Consider the following 19,347-nt stretch of genomic DNA (forward strand, 5'->3'; position numbering starts at 1 on the left):
CTGGTGGAAGTTGAAGCCATCAGCTCAAACTGGAAATTTCCCTCTTGGGGAGGTGATGGGCACAGCTTAGTGCAGGCACTGGCAGCAGCCTGGTCTCACCAAGGCTGTACAACCCATCAGGCACCTGTTTCAGAAGGATATAACAGACTGCAAGTCCTGGCTTTCAGCAAGTCTTGCTGGAGCTCAGAGGGGAAGAAGAGAGGCCCAGGTAAAGTGGTCCCTACTCCTCAGTTTGTTTCCAATTACCCCAAAGAATGAAAGACTAGCAGGGAAATATTTAAAGGTTTTTAAAGCTGCACACAGTAACAAAAAAACTCATAGCCAGGATACATTAAAGAGGAAGCCATCAAAAACTCTTATTGCTGACACCTCAACGTTTGCCTAGAAGTGTCTGAGTTTACATGTGACAATGATGAAATGCCATCATGACACTTTTCCTGGAGTGAAGACTGTGGGCTGGAAACTTTCAGGGCATTTTAATATCTGGTAGTGCCTGCTGAGGGGCTGGGTGGGTTGGTAATGTTCAAAAGAGAGAACAGCAGAGATTCTTGCCCTGAAAGGAAGAATCCGTCCTGCAATGATCCTGCAATGAAACTAGAGGAATGGGTGCTTCAGAGATGTTGCTCCATGGAAACATCAGGCCTCTCAGATGGGGGAGTCAGCCAGGACCTGGCAGTGACCCAATGGGCACAGGGGTCCTGGTTCTGGTCTGTTCCAGTCATATGAGCCAAGCTAACATATGGAGAGGTGCTGTGGAAGAGACGTGTCAGGAATAAGATCAGCTGTTGAACAATGCCGGTGTTCTAGTGCAAAATCTGCATTTTTATTAAAGACATATTTTGGAAGGCCCATTCAAAAATACATTGTGCTCAGTAAAAATTAACCATTTCCATGCTTATAATTAAGGTTACCACAGGATTTTTTTTTTCCTCTTTTAGAATATTTACAGCAACAATAGAAATTGTACAGAAGTAAAGAATGGAATACATGCTCAAAAAAAAATTTGGTAAGGTGTACCAACGACATGATACAAAGGGTTGTATACAAACACTTTACAAATGGTTTATTAACTTGAATGAAGTCATCCTTAAATATTCAACACATTTTAAAATCAATTTGTATTCCAGGATTAAAAAGGCTAACACCACAACATATCCCTTCCACAACAGAAAGCATGGTAGATTTAAAAGTTTGTGCGCTTTAGATTTCTAGTAGCTGTTAAAAAACATCATGGAATCTTATCCATAAATTTAAAAGTTTTGAAAGCTGCCTCCCCAGTCTGTTAATCTGTACTGACAGATAGTGGGAAAAAAAAAAGACTTTCCTAAACTTTATTTTTCCTTCTTCCTTCCAAATGACACAAATTTAAAATTAAACATTCCACAGTGGAGACGTAAGCAGTCCTGGAATTCCTTATCAGATTAACCAGATTTTAAAATGCCTGCATAGATTTTCCAACAAAATTTCTGGGAAGATTTTAGCTTATTGTTCCGTATCACCCAAATATAAAGTTACTTCTTTCAATTAGTCATATCCTTCAGTAGTACAGTCTAAGATGTGCACTAGCAAAAAAAAAAAAAAAAAAAAAAAAGAAAAGTCGAGACAGTTCCCTATGCTTAAAGTTTTGCCTTGTAACTAAAGAGTTAAAAGCTCTGCCATTGGATTTACATGTCAGGAGTTTACACCAAGAGGTTCATATCCTATAGGAAAGTTGAATAGTGGTTTCCACCTTGCGCTATGAACATGCTTTATCTTTATGCTAATGGAAAGCTCTATGGCAGCAGCTACTTCACAACACATTTTTATGCCTGTACAATTAAGATGCCACCTCACATTTCTCAGAACGGATCCAGAGAAACAGTGCCCTGTGAAAACAGAGACCTGGTGGAACGAAAAGCCTGGTAGGCAGCGTGTTTTGGTGGGGGCACAATGAGCTAAGGTATCTCACCCAGATGAAATGGAAAATTAAAATGAAGGAAATCCTGAGCAAGTCTAAGGATAGCTGTTTGAGTAAAACAGCAAACAGGGTGGAGTAGTAGATAAGGCCTCTAACTCCCTGAAAATCTGCACTAGAGAAACAACAAAGAACAAGGCAACTGCAATATTTGAGATCCACAAGGGGAAGGCCAAGGGAAGACTGCAAAGCAGTGCAAAGAATGGCATTGGGATTCTAGAGGGAAAACTCAGATGGCTTGGAGATTTCAGAAGTATTTCAGATGAAGGCCCAACAACATTTTATTACGTGGTTGCTAACAGTACCTAGAGGAAGAATCTTTTTAGATGTCTCTTCAAAATTTGGAGTCAGTAATAAGCTCAGAATAAACAAACCCAACTTCAACTACATTCTGCAAGAGAGAGGAGGTAGATTGACTTGCAGAGAAGACAAGAGATGTGTAGTCATTCTTAGGCTAAGACACAAATTCCCTGTTCAGGCTCTTGGGCCATGTTTCCAGAGTCACTTTTGCCTGGCTGCATATTTTGTTATGTTCTAAAAGAGCCTGAGGAGCAATTTGATTTGGTGGAATGAAAGCATCCAAACATAGTGGGGCGGGTCCTCTCACACTTCTCATACATCTTCCACTGACTAGGTCAAACCACAACTTTTGCACCAAACAATTGGCTGCACACAAGGTCACAAATGTGCATCCAAGCAGAACTCAGAACAAGTAAAATTCAGACCTAATCCATCAGATTTACCTATGCTATCTCATGTGGCAGTTGTTAAGACACTCCATTGCGAGAACAGATGGCCTAACACAGCTTTTCTCTTACAATTGAAAGAAGATCTATAAAATCTGCTTTGCTTAATTTTAATGAAATTTGCTTCACGATTGCAAAATGAGGAATCTTTGTTTCAGTACAACATTCAGTACAGCACAAGACTTCACTTGCCTGATGAGCCTGAGAATTGATGCACTGCTGCTGCTTGACCATTTGAAAAAAGGTGCCAACATCTAGAACTTCCAAGCTTTCTTATATTAAAAGGGTTTACTCAAATCACCCCATTTTAAGAAAAGGCCAGAAGTTAAATGGCTTTTTTTCCTCATTCACTACAAACCCAGTTAATGAATGGTTAATATCATGATACCATAAGAAAGAGCTGTGTAGTGAAAGGCACCTGTTCTTAAATAGTGTCCTGATTTGAAGGTTATTCAAAAATGCTTACATAGGGCATATCACCTTTCCAACCTTCTCCTGTGGCACTCCTATTTCAAATGGTGGGCCTACTAACATGAAAAACAGCCTAGATGCATGGTTTGTGATATTACCCCATTAATCTATGTAGTATGTATGCTAGCCGGAATGGAAAAAATCATTCATTGCCACCCCACAATTTGCAGTATATTATATATGGCTATCCTTTTCATACTCCTTGCGTGACTGGGATGCAAATATTCTCCCAGCTCTAATCTGACAGTGATCAACACATACAGAATTAATTACACACAAGTATTTTAAAGCATGTCTCACTATCAAATAATGACAACAAAAAAATGAAACATGAATAAAACCCCCAATACTTCTAGAGCACAGCTCCTCTAGGTTTTGCCTTAGCTACCTAGATCACAACAGTGCTTTCAGAGCTGCACAATTTGTATTCCCATAGGTTCCCTGTGTTCTTATTGGGAGGTCTACAGAATTGTTAAGAATACATAGCTTTTTCTGGGTGAACCCAGGAGTCTACTCAGCTAACACCTCATCAGCTTTTGAAGAAAAAAAGGAAAGGTTGGTATGTAGCTTTTTAAACAAGTAAGATTCATCTCTTAAGAGACCTAACTGCAATGACAAGGAAGGTGAAGAGCCTACCACAGGCCATTGCTTCCTGAAGAGCCACTCCAGCCTTGGTCCCAGAAACAAGTTGGTGTGGTAGAGAGAAAGGTGACAAGCCAAACGACAACCTGAGGATGTCTCACGCACTTGGAAGTTCAAAGCCTGCTTTAATATTGATCTGAAAGAACAAGTGGTGTTTGGGGAATGTTTTAAGAGACTAAATCTGGGATCACTGACTTCCTGCCAAGAACTCTGCCCAGTGCTCTCCTGGCAACCTCTCAGAGGAGCAACGAAGCTTGGACTGCAATAAATGGAGCAAAAAGCATTAAATAGGTCTAAGGGACTGCTCTCTGTGGCCAGGTCTGTTGAAAACAGATATTGTTCTAGGTTAATATATTTACATGGCAGTTTAAAATGACAGCTTAAACACTTACACAATTTCAGTTAGGACGAACTTAAGGTGCTTTTTTTTTTTTCAGTTAAAAAGAGCTCAAGAGCTATAGCAAAAACATATAGACAAGTTTAGGCAGCTTGAGTTCCGCAAAATGACTACAATTAATTTCTGAAACTTAGTTTATTTTTTGTTCACATCATCAGTGATGCCATAAGGCAAAAGACTGCCAAAGAATAAAATGCAGTTTAACCAGGATCCTTTATACTATGTAAATCTATAGAGCATATAGTACAAGACTCACAGACCAGTGAAAAGGAAAGCTCACACTTACAAAATAGTTTGCTCTGTCATTCTCTTCCTCTTTATTAAGTCAGAATATCTCAGTCACTATAATAAGACTCCTTTGAAAGCCTTGACAAAATTACATTAGCAATATTCTAAATATTGGGAAGCTAGACCAAGTTAAAAATACACAATTCATCCCAGCACCAGCTGGCTGAGTGGCTGGAATTTCTTTCCAACAGAAGAAAGAAAATACTATGTACATTCAACACAATTTAGTATTCAACTGAAAGCTACTACAGTTTGTTGAATTCAAGAAGAAAATGCAGTATGAAGTAGAAACAACTTTCTGTAAATATGGGCCACCAAATACTTGAACATTCCTTGGATCACCTTTGAAGATTTGCTAACTACTTTAAACAGCTATATATACAGTCAGGGATTACCCTGATTTAACTTAATGGGTACTGATAAAAAAAAATCCTTTTGGAAACATTTTTCCTTGCTAGAAATCATAACAGCCACATACAGCCCAGTATCATCATCCCCCAGCATGAAGCTCTTACCAGCAAGCTAAAAATCTTGCAGAAGCAAAAGGATACATATCCACGAAGCACAGAAGAGTCTAGACTGAACATTCCCTGCGAGACTGGATGACAGAATCATCAAGGTTGGAAGAAACCTTTAGGATCATCTAGTCCAACCATCAACCACCCCTGTCACCCCTAAACCATATCCCCAAGTGCCACATCCAGAACACTGCCAGAGCCGTTGACTGCACCATGTCCCTGGACAACTTACTCCAATGCCTGAACACTCTTTCAGTGATATTTTTTCCCCTAATATCTAATTTGAACCTCTCCTGGCACAACAGTCAGTCATTTCCTCTCATCCTTTCACTTGAGACATGGGAGAAGAGGCTGACCCCACCTGGCTCCACCCTCCTTTCAGGCGGTTGTAGAGAGTAACGAGGTCCCTCCTGAGCCTCCTTTTCCCAGACTAAACACCCCCAGTCCCCTCAGCCACTCTCATAAGACTTGTGCTCCAGGCCCTTCACCAGCTCCATTGCCCTAAAAGAGACATTCAAACTGCACTGCTTAGAGCCCCACTCTCTCTCAGAGAGGGTTTTTGTGAGGGATTTCAGTGGCATCAGCCCATTTCAAAGCAGGGCTAACAGGGCTCATGTAGCTGCGACCAAGCAATGAATCTAACAGAGACTGCTAAAATAAGCTGCTAAACTCTGACAGTGATGACAAGTAAGTATCACAATGTCTTTCCTGGATGCCCACTGAACTTAGAAAAAAACTGAATACCCCTTTATGTCTACTGTATTTATATATATGCTATATATATGATATATCAATACAGCATATATCATATATAGAGAGATATTATATATTATATCTATCTATAGAAAAATTACATGCACATTTCTTGCAGGCAATTGACAAAGAAAGAATTCCTATTTCGTAATTTTTCAAATTTAGTAGACTGATTTTTAGTCCTGGACAAACCTGATATAACATCCTTCTATACTGTTCTTTCTGACAACAATTTTTACAGTAGTGGTGCCGAATTTGCTGTTGTTACAACTTTGGTATGACTCAAGAGGTACTGAACAACATGTCCAGTTTGCATTGTTATCCAAGTAGGAAGTTCACCTTTTACTACCTGGCTGCTTCTGTTAACTGCATCTATGGCTAAATCATCAAAGTTACATTCAGGTTAATCTCTTTTTGGAAAAGACAGTGTATTTGCAAGTACAGGTGTCTTATGAGGACAGCATCTAGAACACAAACTATGCTGCAGAGTAATGAGGGAGTAGAACTAATGTGTTTAAAAAGGAAAGATTGTATTGTTCTGACACTACAGGCCTGGCTCTCCTCTTATTGCACAAAGTTTAGACTGGCATAACTCTTTTGACTCCTACTGGCTCACCTGTGATTGACTTTACTGGTAGCAACAGAGGAATCAGGGTATGTATTTGCTACACTTGACATTCACCAAGGTAAAGGCAGTTTTAACTATGCTGTACAGGAGACTGGAACCCAAGATCTAGTATTTTGCTGAGACTGGTAGCTGAACTGGGTATGGGAATATTTGGATAGTAAGACCTAAGGAGAAATCAAGTTGCTTGGCAACCTTCTCCCTCAATATCCAAATACCAGATTTGTAGCTTTAAATACATCCTGAAATATAATAAAAAGTGCAAGAGTAGTTTAAATTCTAATACAGTGTTTATCTTATTAGTTAATAGATTGCTAGAGATGTAAAATACACATATGCATAAAAGCTTATACCATGATCTGCAGTGCCATGCTATGCTTAAGTGTCAAAGTTCTGCATTTCACTTGCAATTCATGCTGTGTTTCTTTGGTTTTCACCCCTGCTATTAGGTGGAAGAGCACCTGCTTTCGCTCGTAGTCATGGGGCACTTTATTTCCTCAGAGGAAACAAAAATTTGGTACTGGGGCTCTGTGCTGTTGATGCAGATGCAGAAATCCCATTAATATTACTAGGAAAGCTAAGGACACAGGGGAGAACGTACCACATTTAGATTACTGTACAGTTCTGCAGTCTCTTACATTTAGCCAATACTTCCAACAAAATAGCCCATAATAAAGCTTGGAATTGAATGTTATCTTTTGTTTGTTACCAATAATGCCTATAATACTGGGCTCTCATAGCCAAGCAGGATTCATACTGTTACAGTCACGTTTATATCCACATTCAACTTCCTTTTATTAGAAGTATAATACTGCACTTTATATCACAAATGTATAAAAAATATGGCAGATAGTGTCATAACAATACTTTTCTTTTAAATGAGTATATTTAAAAAACAGACAGTTATTTTCCATTTATGTATATATTTATATATAGAATAAAATACTCCTGATGCAATATATAAATGTTACTGTTAGTTTTTTATAGAAACTACTGTAGCTGTTGCACTGCTTCACAATGTTTCAAACAGCTCAAAATAACTTTACATTATAACATAAAAGATATGATTATAACAGTACGATATTAGGTCATCATAAATAAATATTACAAATCCTATCAAATATGGAAGTTTAAAAAACAAATTTAAGACATACAATTTAACTTTAAACCCTTAACAGGGATACACTTTTATCACATAAACCCCACTGTTTTAACTAGGCAGCAAAAAATGTAGTAAGGGCATAGGTCTAGACAATGTTTTCACCCTTATAAGTGCCAATACATACCAGAAGTCTCCCAGCTTTCAGACAAAGATGTGCACTAAGCTGGAATGTAAATGAGAGAAAATGACAGTGCATTTTTCTCCCTGACCGGCACACTCTGCCTGGCATCCAGTGACATTTCTGATGACTGGTAATTCATAGTTCAACTTGTGTTCCTGTATAATCCCTGACTCTCTCCGTGGTGCTGAACAGCATAGCTCCACATGTACATATTGCACACCTTTATAAAGCTGAAAATGCAGTCTTACCATCACCAGAATCACCACCGCTCCCCTATGCTGATCTCCACCCACACTGGTCTATTTGCTGGAGTGCAATTACAAGGCTGTCTCTTTGAGATCGTTCAGATTTGGCATTCGCGACCGGTTTGTTCGGTTGTAGGTGTGCCCATTCTGTCCGCTCTTGGAAGGCAGCTGCTCGGAGTAGGGGGGCCCATCGCTCACGCTCCTGTTCACGGGGGACACGTGCCAGGTGGGCTCCAGCTGGCTCGGGATCTGCAGCGCCGGCCGGCTCTTCGGCTGGGGCTCCGGCCGCACGTTGCTGCTGCCGCTGCTGGAGCTTTGACTCATGGGATGAATCCGCACTTCAGGAAAAGGAGCTTTGGCTGGCTGGCTGGGTAAGGGCTGGAAGCGGGGCTCAGCAGCGACGGGATGATTTGAAGAGAGGTGTAAGAGCTTCCGAAGAGATTTTAATGGCTGGCTCTGAAAGACACACAGCAAAGCTCCATCATATCAGACTTCCCATAAAAAAACTGTCCTATCCTAAACTGAACATCTAGAACTTTACAGGCCTTCTTCACTTTTAACTCATATTCGCTTGATGTATTTCATTCCAAGCTATGACTACCCACACAATCCAATCTCATCACAATCCAATCTATTAGCTACCTGAAAAGATGGAACCTTTTCTCCCTCAGAAAAAATTGCTCCCTTGTTTCTTTTGAAAATGCAGGCATAGACAATTGCATTAGCTGTCCATCTGTCACTTCTCCTGCTATTAACTTAAGAACCTCAGCCACATTTTAGGAATCACACACACGCAGAATCACACGGAATCACACAGAATCACCAGGTTGGAAGAGACCTTCAAGATCACTGAGTCCAACCCATGCCCTAACACCACCTCAACTAAACCATGGCACTGAGTGTCACATCCAAACTTTTTTTAAACACATCCAGGGATGGTGACTCCACCACCTCCCTGGGCAGACAATTCCAGAACTTAAGGCACAGATTTCAGAAATACAAAGTTCTTAAAACTGTTGTGAACATCAGTTAGGGGTTAGAGTGAGTCTTGAGTAACCATCTGAACTGAAAAAAGGTCTGGCAGAACTCAGAAGTTACATATTTTGTTTGCTGGCAGCTGGTTGATAGGCAGCTCCAGTCTCCCGCAGCTTCTTTCACTGGTGAGGTTGAAAAGAAAATGGTGATATGGGGTTATTGAAAATGGGTAGCAAGAGCCTAGGGAAGCCTGAGTACACAAAGTGGTATGAAAGCAGCCTCATTAAATTCCACAGCTCGCAGAGCAACTTGTTTCTTCAAACACTGCAGCTGCAACAAACCCTCTTTTCCAGTTTCCAGTGTGACAACAATGGAGCATGGCACTGACCCTCTCTCCCAAACACTGCCTGCTGAGCTGGTTTTAGAAATTAGATTTTAGAATTTAGATTTTAGAGAAAATAAAGTTGCAATAGTGCAGTACTATGCTCCAAAAATGTAGCCTGCCGAAACTGCAGTCTGTGCCAGCCACACTGTAACGTGGTCTCGATGCTCTGGTGACCACATCAAGTATCAAACTGTGCTGAGCAGCAGCCAGCCCTCAGGATTCACCACTCCTTACAGAGTTGACTTGAGGGCTTTTGTACACCACTGCATCGCTACCACAGATGTGCACTGAAACACTGCTTGCCTGTAATACTAAAACATAACCAATCTTTTGAAGGGCTCAAAGACTGACACAGGACATTTAGTCTCTCTTCCTTGTCATTCATGTCTACCTTTTAAAAAAATTATGCCGGACTGCAGGTACATGATTTTTTACATTCAATGAGCAAGGCATTAGAAAGTCGGGAAACAATGTCAAATGCAATTTTTCTATTCCCCAGAGAAAAAGCTGTCAAGATATGTCAGTGATATTAATAGATAGGGAATTGATAACACCACTTACATGAGGTTGGATTTCTGTCATCTTGTCAGGATGCCAATCCTTCTGCCTGCTGCTCTGGTGATTGGAAGAATGAATGGCTTTCTGTAATGCCAAGAGATCCTGACCTTCAGTGTTAGGCATCTGCAACAAAATATTAAATACTGATCTCCTAATATTTTCTTAAGAATAGCTGTAAATAATTTCCCACAGTTAATTACAGAACACAAGTGAAGCCCATTTCTGCAGCAGAATTGCAATGACCTCTCAGTGCTTTTCCCCATAGTAAGAGCAAGTGGCTGTGGACATCATGCAGATTTGCTCTACCCTTACCCCTTAAAGCATGCTGTTAGTGTTATTTGCTGTAAGAAAGAGCAGTTAAACAAGGCCTCAAAAATAAATTTTTTAAAAAAATATTGTTGAGCCTCATCTTCATTTTAAAAGCATTCCATACTGCAGTTAAGACCATGGATCAGTTCTATAAATTTGCTCCTGAGTGAAGCAGACCAAAATCTCTTGAAACTGATGTCTTGACTGACATCACAAAACCAATAGCTTTCTCTATTCCCATCTTTCTTCTCCTCCACAAATATCCCAAACTATAGCAAAAATTAAGAAACAGCTGAAACTTTATGGCAGAAAGATAATTTAAAACTTACATGTAGCTTTTTATCTCATTTCAAGAATTCTAATCAAAAAAAGGACAGTCAAAATATAACCTATTTTTAATGCAAGCTGTCTTTTATCATGAACAATCAGGACAAACAAAAATACAACAGACACATGAGCTAAAGTTCTTTTCTGATAATGCATTGTTAGTATTTGATTTATTTAAATTTATATATAAAGGAGTAGTTTGTATAAAATTATGTATTTATGATATAGGAATAAACAAAACCAGGTTAATTTTTTTCCTGACTGAAACATAATGTGACAATTTAATTTTAAACATACACAATTTCACAACTATTTTCCTTCCTTAGTCTTACTCCCAAGGCTCATTCTCTCTGGGACTGTGTATGTTACATTTTCACTATATCAAATACCAAAAAAAAATATTTTGAGGCACAATCTGTTTCAACAGAACGGCTGATTTTACTTAAATTTATTGAACTGGCCCAAGATACTTAACTGGCATGAAGAGGAAGTGATACCATGAAAATAAACCACATGCTGCTGTAGTCAGTAAAACAAATTTACTGGAGCATTTTACAGTGCTACTGTACTTAAAAATGAATACCATTGGTAGAGTGACTACAGGAAGTTTTTTCAAAGAAGAACTATGCTTTAAATTATTCTTTGAATTAAAAAGAGGAAAGAGGGATTTCTTGATGCTTGGATTCTCGCCGTTGGTTGAGTCTGTCTGCAATATAAGACACAAAAACTAAATGCATAGTATTTCAATTCAAGGTACCTGCCCATACTATGTTATTCTTTTTCTTTATTTCTTTTTTGTTGTTGTTGTTGTAATTTGACAATACGTGTTATCAAGCCTATAACTTGCCTTGGGAAAATACAATAATGATTGAAAAAAGCCTATGGAATAAATTCAAGGAACTCAGTGCATAGAAAGCATGTAAAAAAAGATCAGCACACCTATTCTTATACCTATGTTCATTAGGAATACAGAACGTATTTATTTCAGAGCCTTTTGGAAACAACTGGTAGGTCTTGTTGACTTTACTGAGCTTTGGATTAAATCCTGTAACTCTGGCAATCATTTGTATTTCTGATAATGACCTAAAGCAGTATGACATTTCTTATTTCTATAGAAAGAAAATATTAAAGATACACTAACAATAATAGGAGCTGGTTCCAGAATGAGCAGTTGATAAAAAAAGCATTGTATTTTTAACTTGCAAAAAGAGCTAAAGCTCCAAGATTAATTATTTCAGTTCTAACATAAATATGCCATTAGCAACTTCACGTATAGCTGTAAGCACGCTGGCTGTTTTATTTTAATTTCTGTAGCACAACCAAAGAGCTTACCAATGGATGCATGAACAACCAACAGAATTATAAGGTACCAGAATTATAAATGGGACTATTTCTCCCCTGCTTAGGTGCAAACAAGCATAGGACACATGCTGTACCTTACATTTTCCTGCCTATCAGAAGAAATCTTTATTATGCCATAGAATTATTATATGACCAAACAGAATGACAGGTACACTACCAAAAGCAAGGGGTTTCAAACAGCTTTCTCACCTTCTAGATTCCATCCGAGTTAATGACAGTCAATAATTAGCATAGCTTATGTTTAGGAAATTTATGGTCAGAAGAATTTCCTGTTTCAAATTCAGTAAATTAAAAAAGGAATCAAGGCATTGCTAAGAGAAATGCTCACCTGCAACTGTTTTTTCCAAAGCAGATAATTTCTTCAGACCCACAGCTTGAAACAAGTGCCAAAATCTGCGAAACTCAGGCTCCTCTGAAGATAGTGCCTACTGACACTGTGCACAACCCTCATGGATATCAAATTGTTTGGTGGCAGATGACAGATAAAACTGTGATTCTAGCAATCCTCAAAACCTTTTGCTACATTACTAAAACACTTCAAACGATGAAAAGAAGAATGGATAAGAACAGCTCTGCAAAAACACTATTGCAAAGAATTCCTGTAACAGGCAGTAACAATTCCTATCCCACGAGGTGCTGCACCTGGAGAACTCTAGGGAGAATGATTCATGGGAACAACCTGCAGGAAGAAGCGTCAGGAACTGGGATCAATTCTGGGCTATTAGATATTTTGAGAATGACATTACTAAGATGTCTTCAATCCAATTTCAGGTATCTTTTATGACTCCTGTGATGATGATCACCAGCCAAATGAGACTTGCCAAAGGATATCAGAAGTAAGTCTGATACTTATGTGCTTCCTAGCTCTGTGACAGTCCTCATGTCTCATTTGTTATTTGTTGCAGAAAGTCTGTGTTTGAGTAAGTAAGTGGAATTTCATACTTGTAGGACCCTACATGAATTGTTGGTCTCAGAAAAAAAACCTGGGTAGGCACAAGCTGTATACTAAGACTTTTCATATGATTTCATAGGAAACATTCTACGTGTTGTTGAAGACCTAATATTACAGTGCTGTGAACAGCTTTTACTACTGAAGCCAAACTTGGTGTTGAATTGAAGACAGTAATTTTTGTTTGTACTGGAAGGTCCTAAAGAATGTCCCAACATTTGTTAGGTAGATGCCTTCAAGTAACAGATGAAGAAGAACAGTGTCTGAACCAGACACTTGCACACACATCAGTGGTACAGTCTGTCCCTAGATACTGTCCTGGTAATCAGCTGTAAATAGAAATGAAAGGAAGTTTTTCTGGCTCTGGTTGGCTCCACAACTCAAGTTGATCTCAGCAAGTTTTCAGCTGAGGATGAAAGAGTTGTATCACTATCTTATTTCACTAATTTATTCATCTTTCTGTGAGATACCAGCTCTAAGTAGCAGTAGTTGTTTTTCCTTTCTCACTCTCTCCATTCCCCTCTACCCTTCTCCTTAACAGTAAGAAGAAACAGGAGTAAGGATTATACATAAATCTGCCTTATCTTGTAATCAGCAATGGTTTTGGTAGCTATAGATCAAGGTACTTTTGATTTAGGTGTTTTGTAAAATTCCAGATTTTGAAAGGCAACACAATCCAGTATGTATTTCTTTCACAGAGTTTAATCTGGAAGTAAATACACCATCTATCAGCTGAGCTATTGGAGCATTCTCTGTCACCATGTCTGGATGGCTGGATCAGAGTATAACAATGCAAATTTAAAACCTTTTTTTTTTTTCCCTTTGAAAATGCATCACTGGAACCAATGGCCTTAGGTGTGCTATCTTTACATGGACATTTTGGTATCAAATAGTCCCGGAGCTATAATCTAGACATTTTGTTCAGTTGTGTAATAAAAATGATCGTATTTCAGCTGCATACAGGTATGAGGATTAACAAGTTCAGAAGGAGAGGTAGATGCCATTGCTCTAAATCCTGCCCAGCAGGAAGGTGAGATGCATTTCTCAGTGCTAGTTAATACACATATGCACATGTTCCACGCAGTTCAAAGAACTTTAAAAAAACCCCAAAACAACAAAAAGACTGATAATCACTCCCCTCTCCCAATTTTCAACAGATCATCCCTCCACCAACACTCAGAGTCATATCACCTCACTCCTTGAGAGGTATTTTCATTAAGTCACTCTCCTTTGCCAGGAGTGAGCACAATTTACTCCATTCTGAGAATCTTCACAACTATAACTGCATTTACACTTACAGGAACATCACAATTTTAAATGTTTTAATGTTTCCAGAGCTGCCATTTAAGAATTATATTATGTTTAGCTTACTTCAGTTCTTAGGGATATCTTCGTTATAAAACTTTGTGAAATGTTAGTATACCACTACTTTCTGATAAAAGAAAGTCCTTTCTCCCTCCCAAAAATTATATGAAAATGTAAAAATGTATGAGACACCAAAGACTTATACTGAATAACAAAAGCCACAATCCATTCCCTCAACAAAACATAAAACATTTAAGAATGGTTAACACACATCATCCCTATTCCAGTCATGGGATGCAGCAAGAAGACAGAAACTGTTACCAAGACACTTCCATGAAAACGACTGGAAAGAATTCTCATTTTTAACAGTCTCATTTTCTCTGGATGGGTGCCTGAAACTATTCAAGCTCTGGGGGCACACACAATAATGCATTTACAATTCTTGGAATGGTATTACAATATCCTGAACTTGTTGCAACATCATAAAACTTGCATCAAAACTGGCTCTCAAAGGATCTGAATGAAAACAAAGGTGCCCAGGACTAGTAAGTGAAGTACTTGAAAAGGCAGAAAAATTAACCCTGAACAGGAGAAGAATTCGACTTTCATATAGTGAAGAGAGAAAATAAAAGAACAAGTATATACACACACAGAGTCATAAATAATACAAAGCTACTGTACTAATCTAGAATATTAAAATGGTATAATTCAAAATGAATAAACAAATTATTTTATTAGAAATGCTGCATACTTACATTTTGAGATTTCTTCTTTTTCTTTTTTATTGCCCTGAAAAAACCTTGCTTTTCTTTCTCCTTGAGCTGTTCTGAGTGACTGTTAAGGTTTTCAGGACTTTTCCTAAATATGAAATAAGGTATTGTAAGAGAAATTTTATTATGGTATTACTTTGTAAATTCTGTGTAATGCTGAGATCTGATGGCAAAGAATGCAAATTATTGATTAAAGTAAAAAGATACTTAACGTTTTAGCATTCATTGGTTCCAGGGTTACTACACAAATACCAGATAGTCTTATTAACAGGGATAGGAGGTACATAGTGTTAGGGTAAAATGATTAGTTTAAACCAATGAATAGTTATTTAGGGAAAAGGAAAGCATGCATGTGTTCTTTTAAGCCAGAATTTAATATTCAAACCAAAATATCACACACGAGGTCTTTTAGAAAAACGAAAAGCATATCTGAGAGAACATACAAATGGCGAGGAGGTATAAAAGAACAGGTCCAGTTTATCCATTGCTTGCCGGAGAAGCAGGAGCTGCAAAGCTGGCCAGAGAGAACCACTTTGCATTGAACTTTGCTGACATGGTTCCCAATTTACCATCGGGGAAGCTGGGGATCTACTGTTGTCCATTTCAACTTAAAACCTTCAGTTAGTTTGCTATGCGTGGGTGAGACAGTGCTGGCAAAAGGAGGTGACCCGAAAATGGAACAGGTGACTTGCCTGAAGACTGAATTTCCATCTTTTAACTTACACATCTGAAGCAACTACAGCTGATAAATAACATGTTACTATCAATATACACAGTAAACCACTTATGAAAAGTACTTATACGTGGTAAAAAGATGGTTTACGAGGACAGTGGTGAGACATAACTGAATACAGTTCTAGTGCTCTTCAAAATAGCTTGAAAATTCAAAATGCTTCAGGAAAGCATCACAGAAATAATTTCAGAGATTTCAATCTCTTTAGTGTGTTTAAAAACACAGCCAAACCAACCCAAATACTTAAGTTTCCTTGATTGTGATGCACAGCTATTTATCCAGGAAGAAATTACTAGAAAAATCTTTGAACTAATGGGCAAAAGATATAATAAGTGGGTGGATGATGAAGCCTGAGAAGTCATATTAGAAATAAGGCACTGATTTTCACAATAACATCATTAACTGCCAGAACGAACGCCTTAGTGAAGTGGATTTCCCATCTTTGACATTTCAAATCAGGACCTAATACTCATCTGGGAGACACACATCAGACAGGTCTGCCTCTGGGCCTGCATCCCAGAGAATGGACAACATTTAATAGCAACTAACATACAGAAAGTCATACTGGGTAATTTAATAGTCCTTTTTCATGCTTAAATTGCATGAAAACAAAAAAGGAATTATCCCATTGTCTTGATGGAAAACCTAAAGGAAAGCCACTGTTTTAAGGGCTCTGTATGACAAACAGGAGCAGCTTTTCTTGGAGTGTCTGTAATGTAGCAACATTTAACTGTCTACTATAGTTGTTGCTGGCTTCTAATTCTGGCTTTAAACACTGTGCTATCAGCTGGTGATTCAGCTGCTACTACATGCCAAGCTGACTTTTTCCCCCAAGCAAATGCGAAAAACATAATTGGCGTAGAAATCATTGGAGTCACCCTCCTTATTGATAAAATCATCTTCACTCTGGTAGGTAGTATCAGTTCCTCAGTTTCTACATAAAACCACCTCAAGCTCAAAATGTTTCCTGGTTCTAAGTATAAATGCACGCAGTGTTTAAATCCTGTAATAAAAGTCCAACTGTTCATTAAGTGAATGGTCTTAGCAAAAAGATTCATAGGCAGGAAGTATGGTAGAAATTTTCCTAATTTACATTTTGGGAAACTTGTATCTAGATGCAGAAAATACATTCAGGTGCATGACAACATATATTTAATGTGGACATTACAACACTACTACAGGAAAAAATCTCTAGTTTAATGTAATTATTGTATTTATAACATGTATTTTAAATACAGTGGATTGCTAAGGATTCCTGTTGCTGTCATGTCCCTGTATTTGGTACTACTGTAAGTAGTGTAAAAGCTGTAAGGCACTCATACAAGTCAGTTAAAGCACCAAGGAGAAAGCCAGAATAAAGACTACTGATAGCTTTAGATTCAGTGAACTCGGGAGTCTGACTTAACACAGACAGAACAGCTGCTGAATTATTTACTAAATGATTTTTACTTGATTTGTTAAAAAAGTTGGAAGAAAGCATGCACCCCAAGTATCCTGCTTGTACTCAGAAAGTCATGTAAATGGGGCTAAGAATCTTCTGAGCCTTTCCCCAAAGGAGCTCCTGTGCATCCACACCTGCAAACATATCCCAAACCATAGCCCCAATGCAAATTACCAACCCGATGACTGCTATCCACTAAGGAACCAGTGTCAGATGATAAGCAAGTCCGCAGGAGGTTAGTTTACACTACTTCAAAATTTTTCAATGTCTTGCTTTTCTATTCCAAAATGGAGATGCTATATTTTAAAAAGTGAAGTTAATCTTCAGAGTGAAGCTTGGAACAATTTTTGCCATACTTTTAGACAGAGATTCACTCGAGTGTGATTCTTTTCTTCGGCCCAGTGAACCTGGATGAGAAAACTGCTCTCCACAGCAGCTGAGCAGAGAGGAGAGAAATGAAATCCTGCACCATCATTTCCTCTTTATGACTACAGTGACCAGAGAGAATAGGAAAATAAGGGGCTGAGAACTGCTCATTTTCAACTGCTGCTTACCCAAAAGCCAGTGGTTTTATACTGAATGGTTTGTCATTAACTCCTATGACTCATATTGCAGTACAGTTGTCTGAAAAAGCATTGACCTTGAAAAGCAACTGCTTCAAAACACATGCTCATTATGTGAAGAGAGTGAACATATATAGCATTATAGCAGGAAGCTTCAACACCAGGATTTTGTACTGAGTAAAAATAGAGCAGAACATTTTGATCGATGATGAAACACTGGGATATTTTAGGCATCCCAAAAAATGATTTTCAGATAATGGACAGTACAGGAAAAAATTAGGATTATCAGAAAAAAATCTGTAAGGTAGAGTCATGCAGCACTAAACTCTTAGAACATACTGCAAGGATCTTGGTACTGTGCATAAAGCTTCAGCTCTTGAAAGCAAAGAATTCCACCAGAATCTATTGCGCTGCCTGTTTTAGTAGCAAGTAAGAGTAGCCCTAGAGAAGAGCCCCCACTCAGAGAGCTCATTCTCAAGCAGAAACCAAAGGCAAAATGTGCTGTGCTTTGTTATTTTATCTTTGAGTACCTTTTGCATGCTTAGGACATATAATGTAGAACACATTGGTTATTCTGGCCTGAAACACTTGGAAAAGGCATAAGTACAAACAGAAATTCTGTGATAATCACTCTTATTTACTGCCCCTGGGAGGAAAGGTATCCAGCTTCATGCAGGTGCAATGAGGTGTAGCAGCAAACATGCATGTGGCAAGCAAGCTGATGTGCTTTCACATTAACTGAAAAGAATAAATTGGAAGCATGTTGCATTCATGCTGCCATAGAGGGATTCATACTGCAGACAGCTCTTTTTGGGAGGCAGTTCCTCATGCTTGTTTTAGTTATTCTTCAGCAACCCTAATCTCAGCAGGCAGCCTGGCTTGGAAACCCTCTGACTGCCAATGTACTACTCCCTTTACTGATCCAATCACAGTTACATGAGTAAGGATTTTGTCTAATGAAGGAGTTACCGAAATAGCTGAACTTTTCTTTGGAAGATAAATGGACAAACACTAATTCTCCAAGTTAGCTTTTAGTTTTGCTCAAAGTAAGACACTTAAGGGGCAGTTACACAGCTACCATTTAGCAAAAGCAAGAAAATGTCAGGAACCATTGAAGCAATTCACATAGATAGTTGAAGATAAGAATCTTAATCCCACAAGCTGAAGCCCCCAGTAAAACTTGGTCTAAAAGTCTGGCATTAAAAGCTTAAAAATCAAAAATCAAATCTGAACTGTTTGGAGGTGCAAGTTTTTTATTTTTCATGTAGAAAAGGAGCATTTATTAAGTGGAATAAACCCCAGATCTCTTATCTCATATACAGAATACCATTCAGAATTTGCAATTTCCTGATTTTTTTTTACAAATTCCATTAAAGAACTGGAAAGTATTAAAATGTAGCAACAGTCATACTGCACACACAGCTGAACATGCTCTAAACTAACTTGCCCAGATGTTGGTAACCTTTTACTTTAAGGAACAGTGTGACTATAATGTTACACTGATACTGACACAGCAATATAATAGTCACGTCCTGTTTTCAAAATATTGTATTGTTCTGGAGCCTTGAAACTTAACAGTGGATAAAGTTTTAAGCCTTTTACTCTTGTAAAAGTGAGGGTTTTTTTGTTCTTTTCTTGAATGACAGATATTTTGTGTTTACATATATTATATACATATAATAATAATAATATTATATGTATAGCTCCTATTTTTTATTTTGCAGAAATGTATGAAATAAGCTAGAGAA

The 19,347-nt window shown here is 38.2% G+C and overlaps 1 protein-coding gene across 4 annotated transcripts in view; it reads right to left on the reverse strand.

Moving 5' to 3' along the window:
- Nucleotides 1-799: 799 nt before the first annotated feature.
- Nucleotides 800-19,347, reverse strand: part of CDKL5 (cyclin dependent kinase like 5) — a 131,254-nt gene continuing 112,706 nt past the window's right edge. Inside the window, exons 17-20 of one of the 4 annotated variants that reach the window (XM_017728460.1) lie at nt 14,848-14,950; nt 11,060-11,182; nt 9,844-9,963; nt 800-8,378 (exon numbers count right to left, since the gene is read on the reverse strand). In XM_017728460.1, the coding sequence (XP_017583949.1) occupies nt 7,995-8,378; nt 9,844-9,963; nt 11,060-11,182; nt 14,848-14,950 (730 nt within the window). In that variant the 3' untranslated portion in view covers nt 800-7,994. Of the gene's footprint in view, nt 8,379-9,843; nt 9,964-11,059; nt 12,518-14,847; nt 14,951-19,347 lie in introns of those variants that run through there. The other 3 variants (XM_017728461.1, XR_001860064.1, XM_017728462.1) reach the window with 3 other exon arrangements.

The sequence above is a fragment of the Corvus brachyrhynchos genome, unplaced genomic scaffold (assembly GCF_000691975.1).
Source record: "Corvus brachyrhynchos isolate BGI_N302 unplaced genomic scaffold, ASM69197v1 scaffold11, whole genome shotgun sequence".
NCBI lineage: Eukaryota > Metazoa > Chordata > Aves > Passeriformes > Corvidae > Corvus > Corvus brachyrhynchos.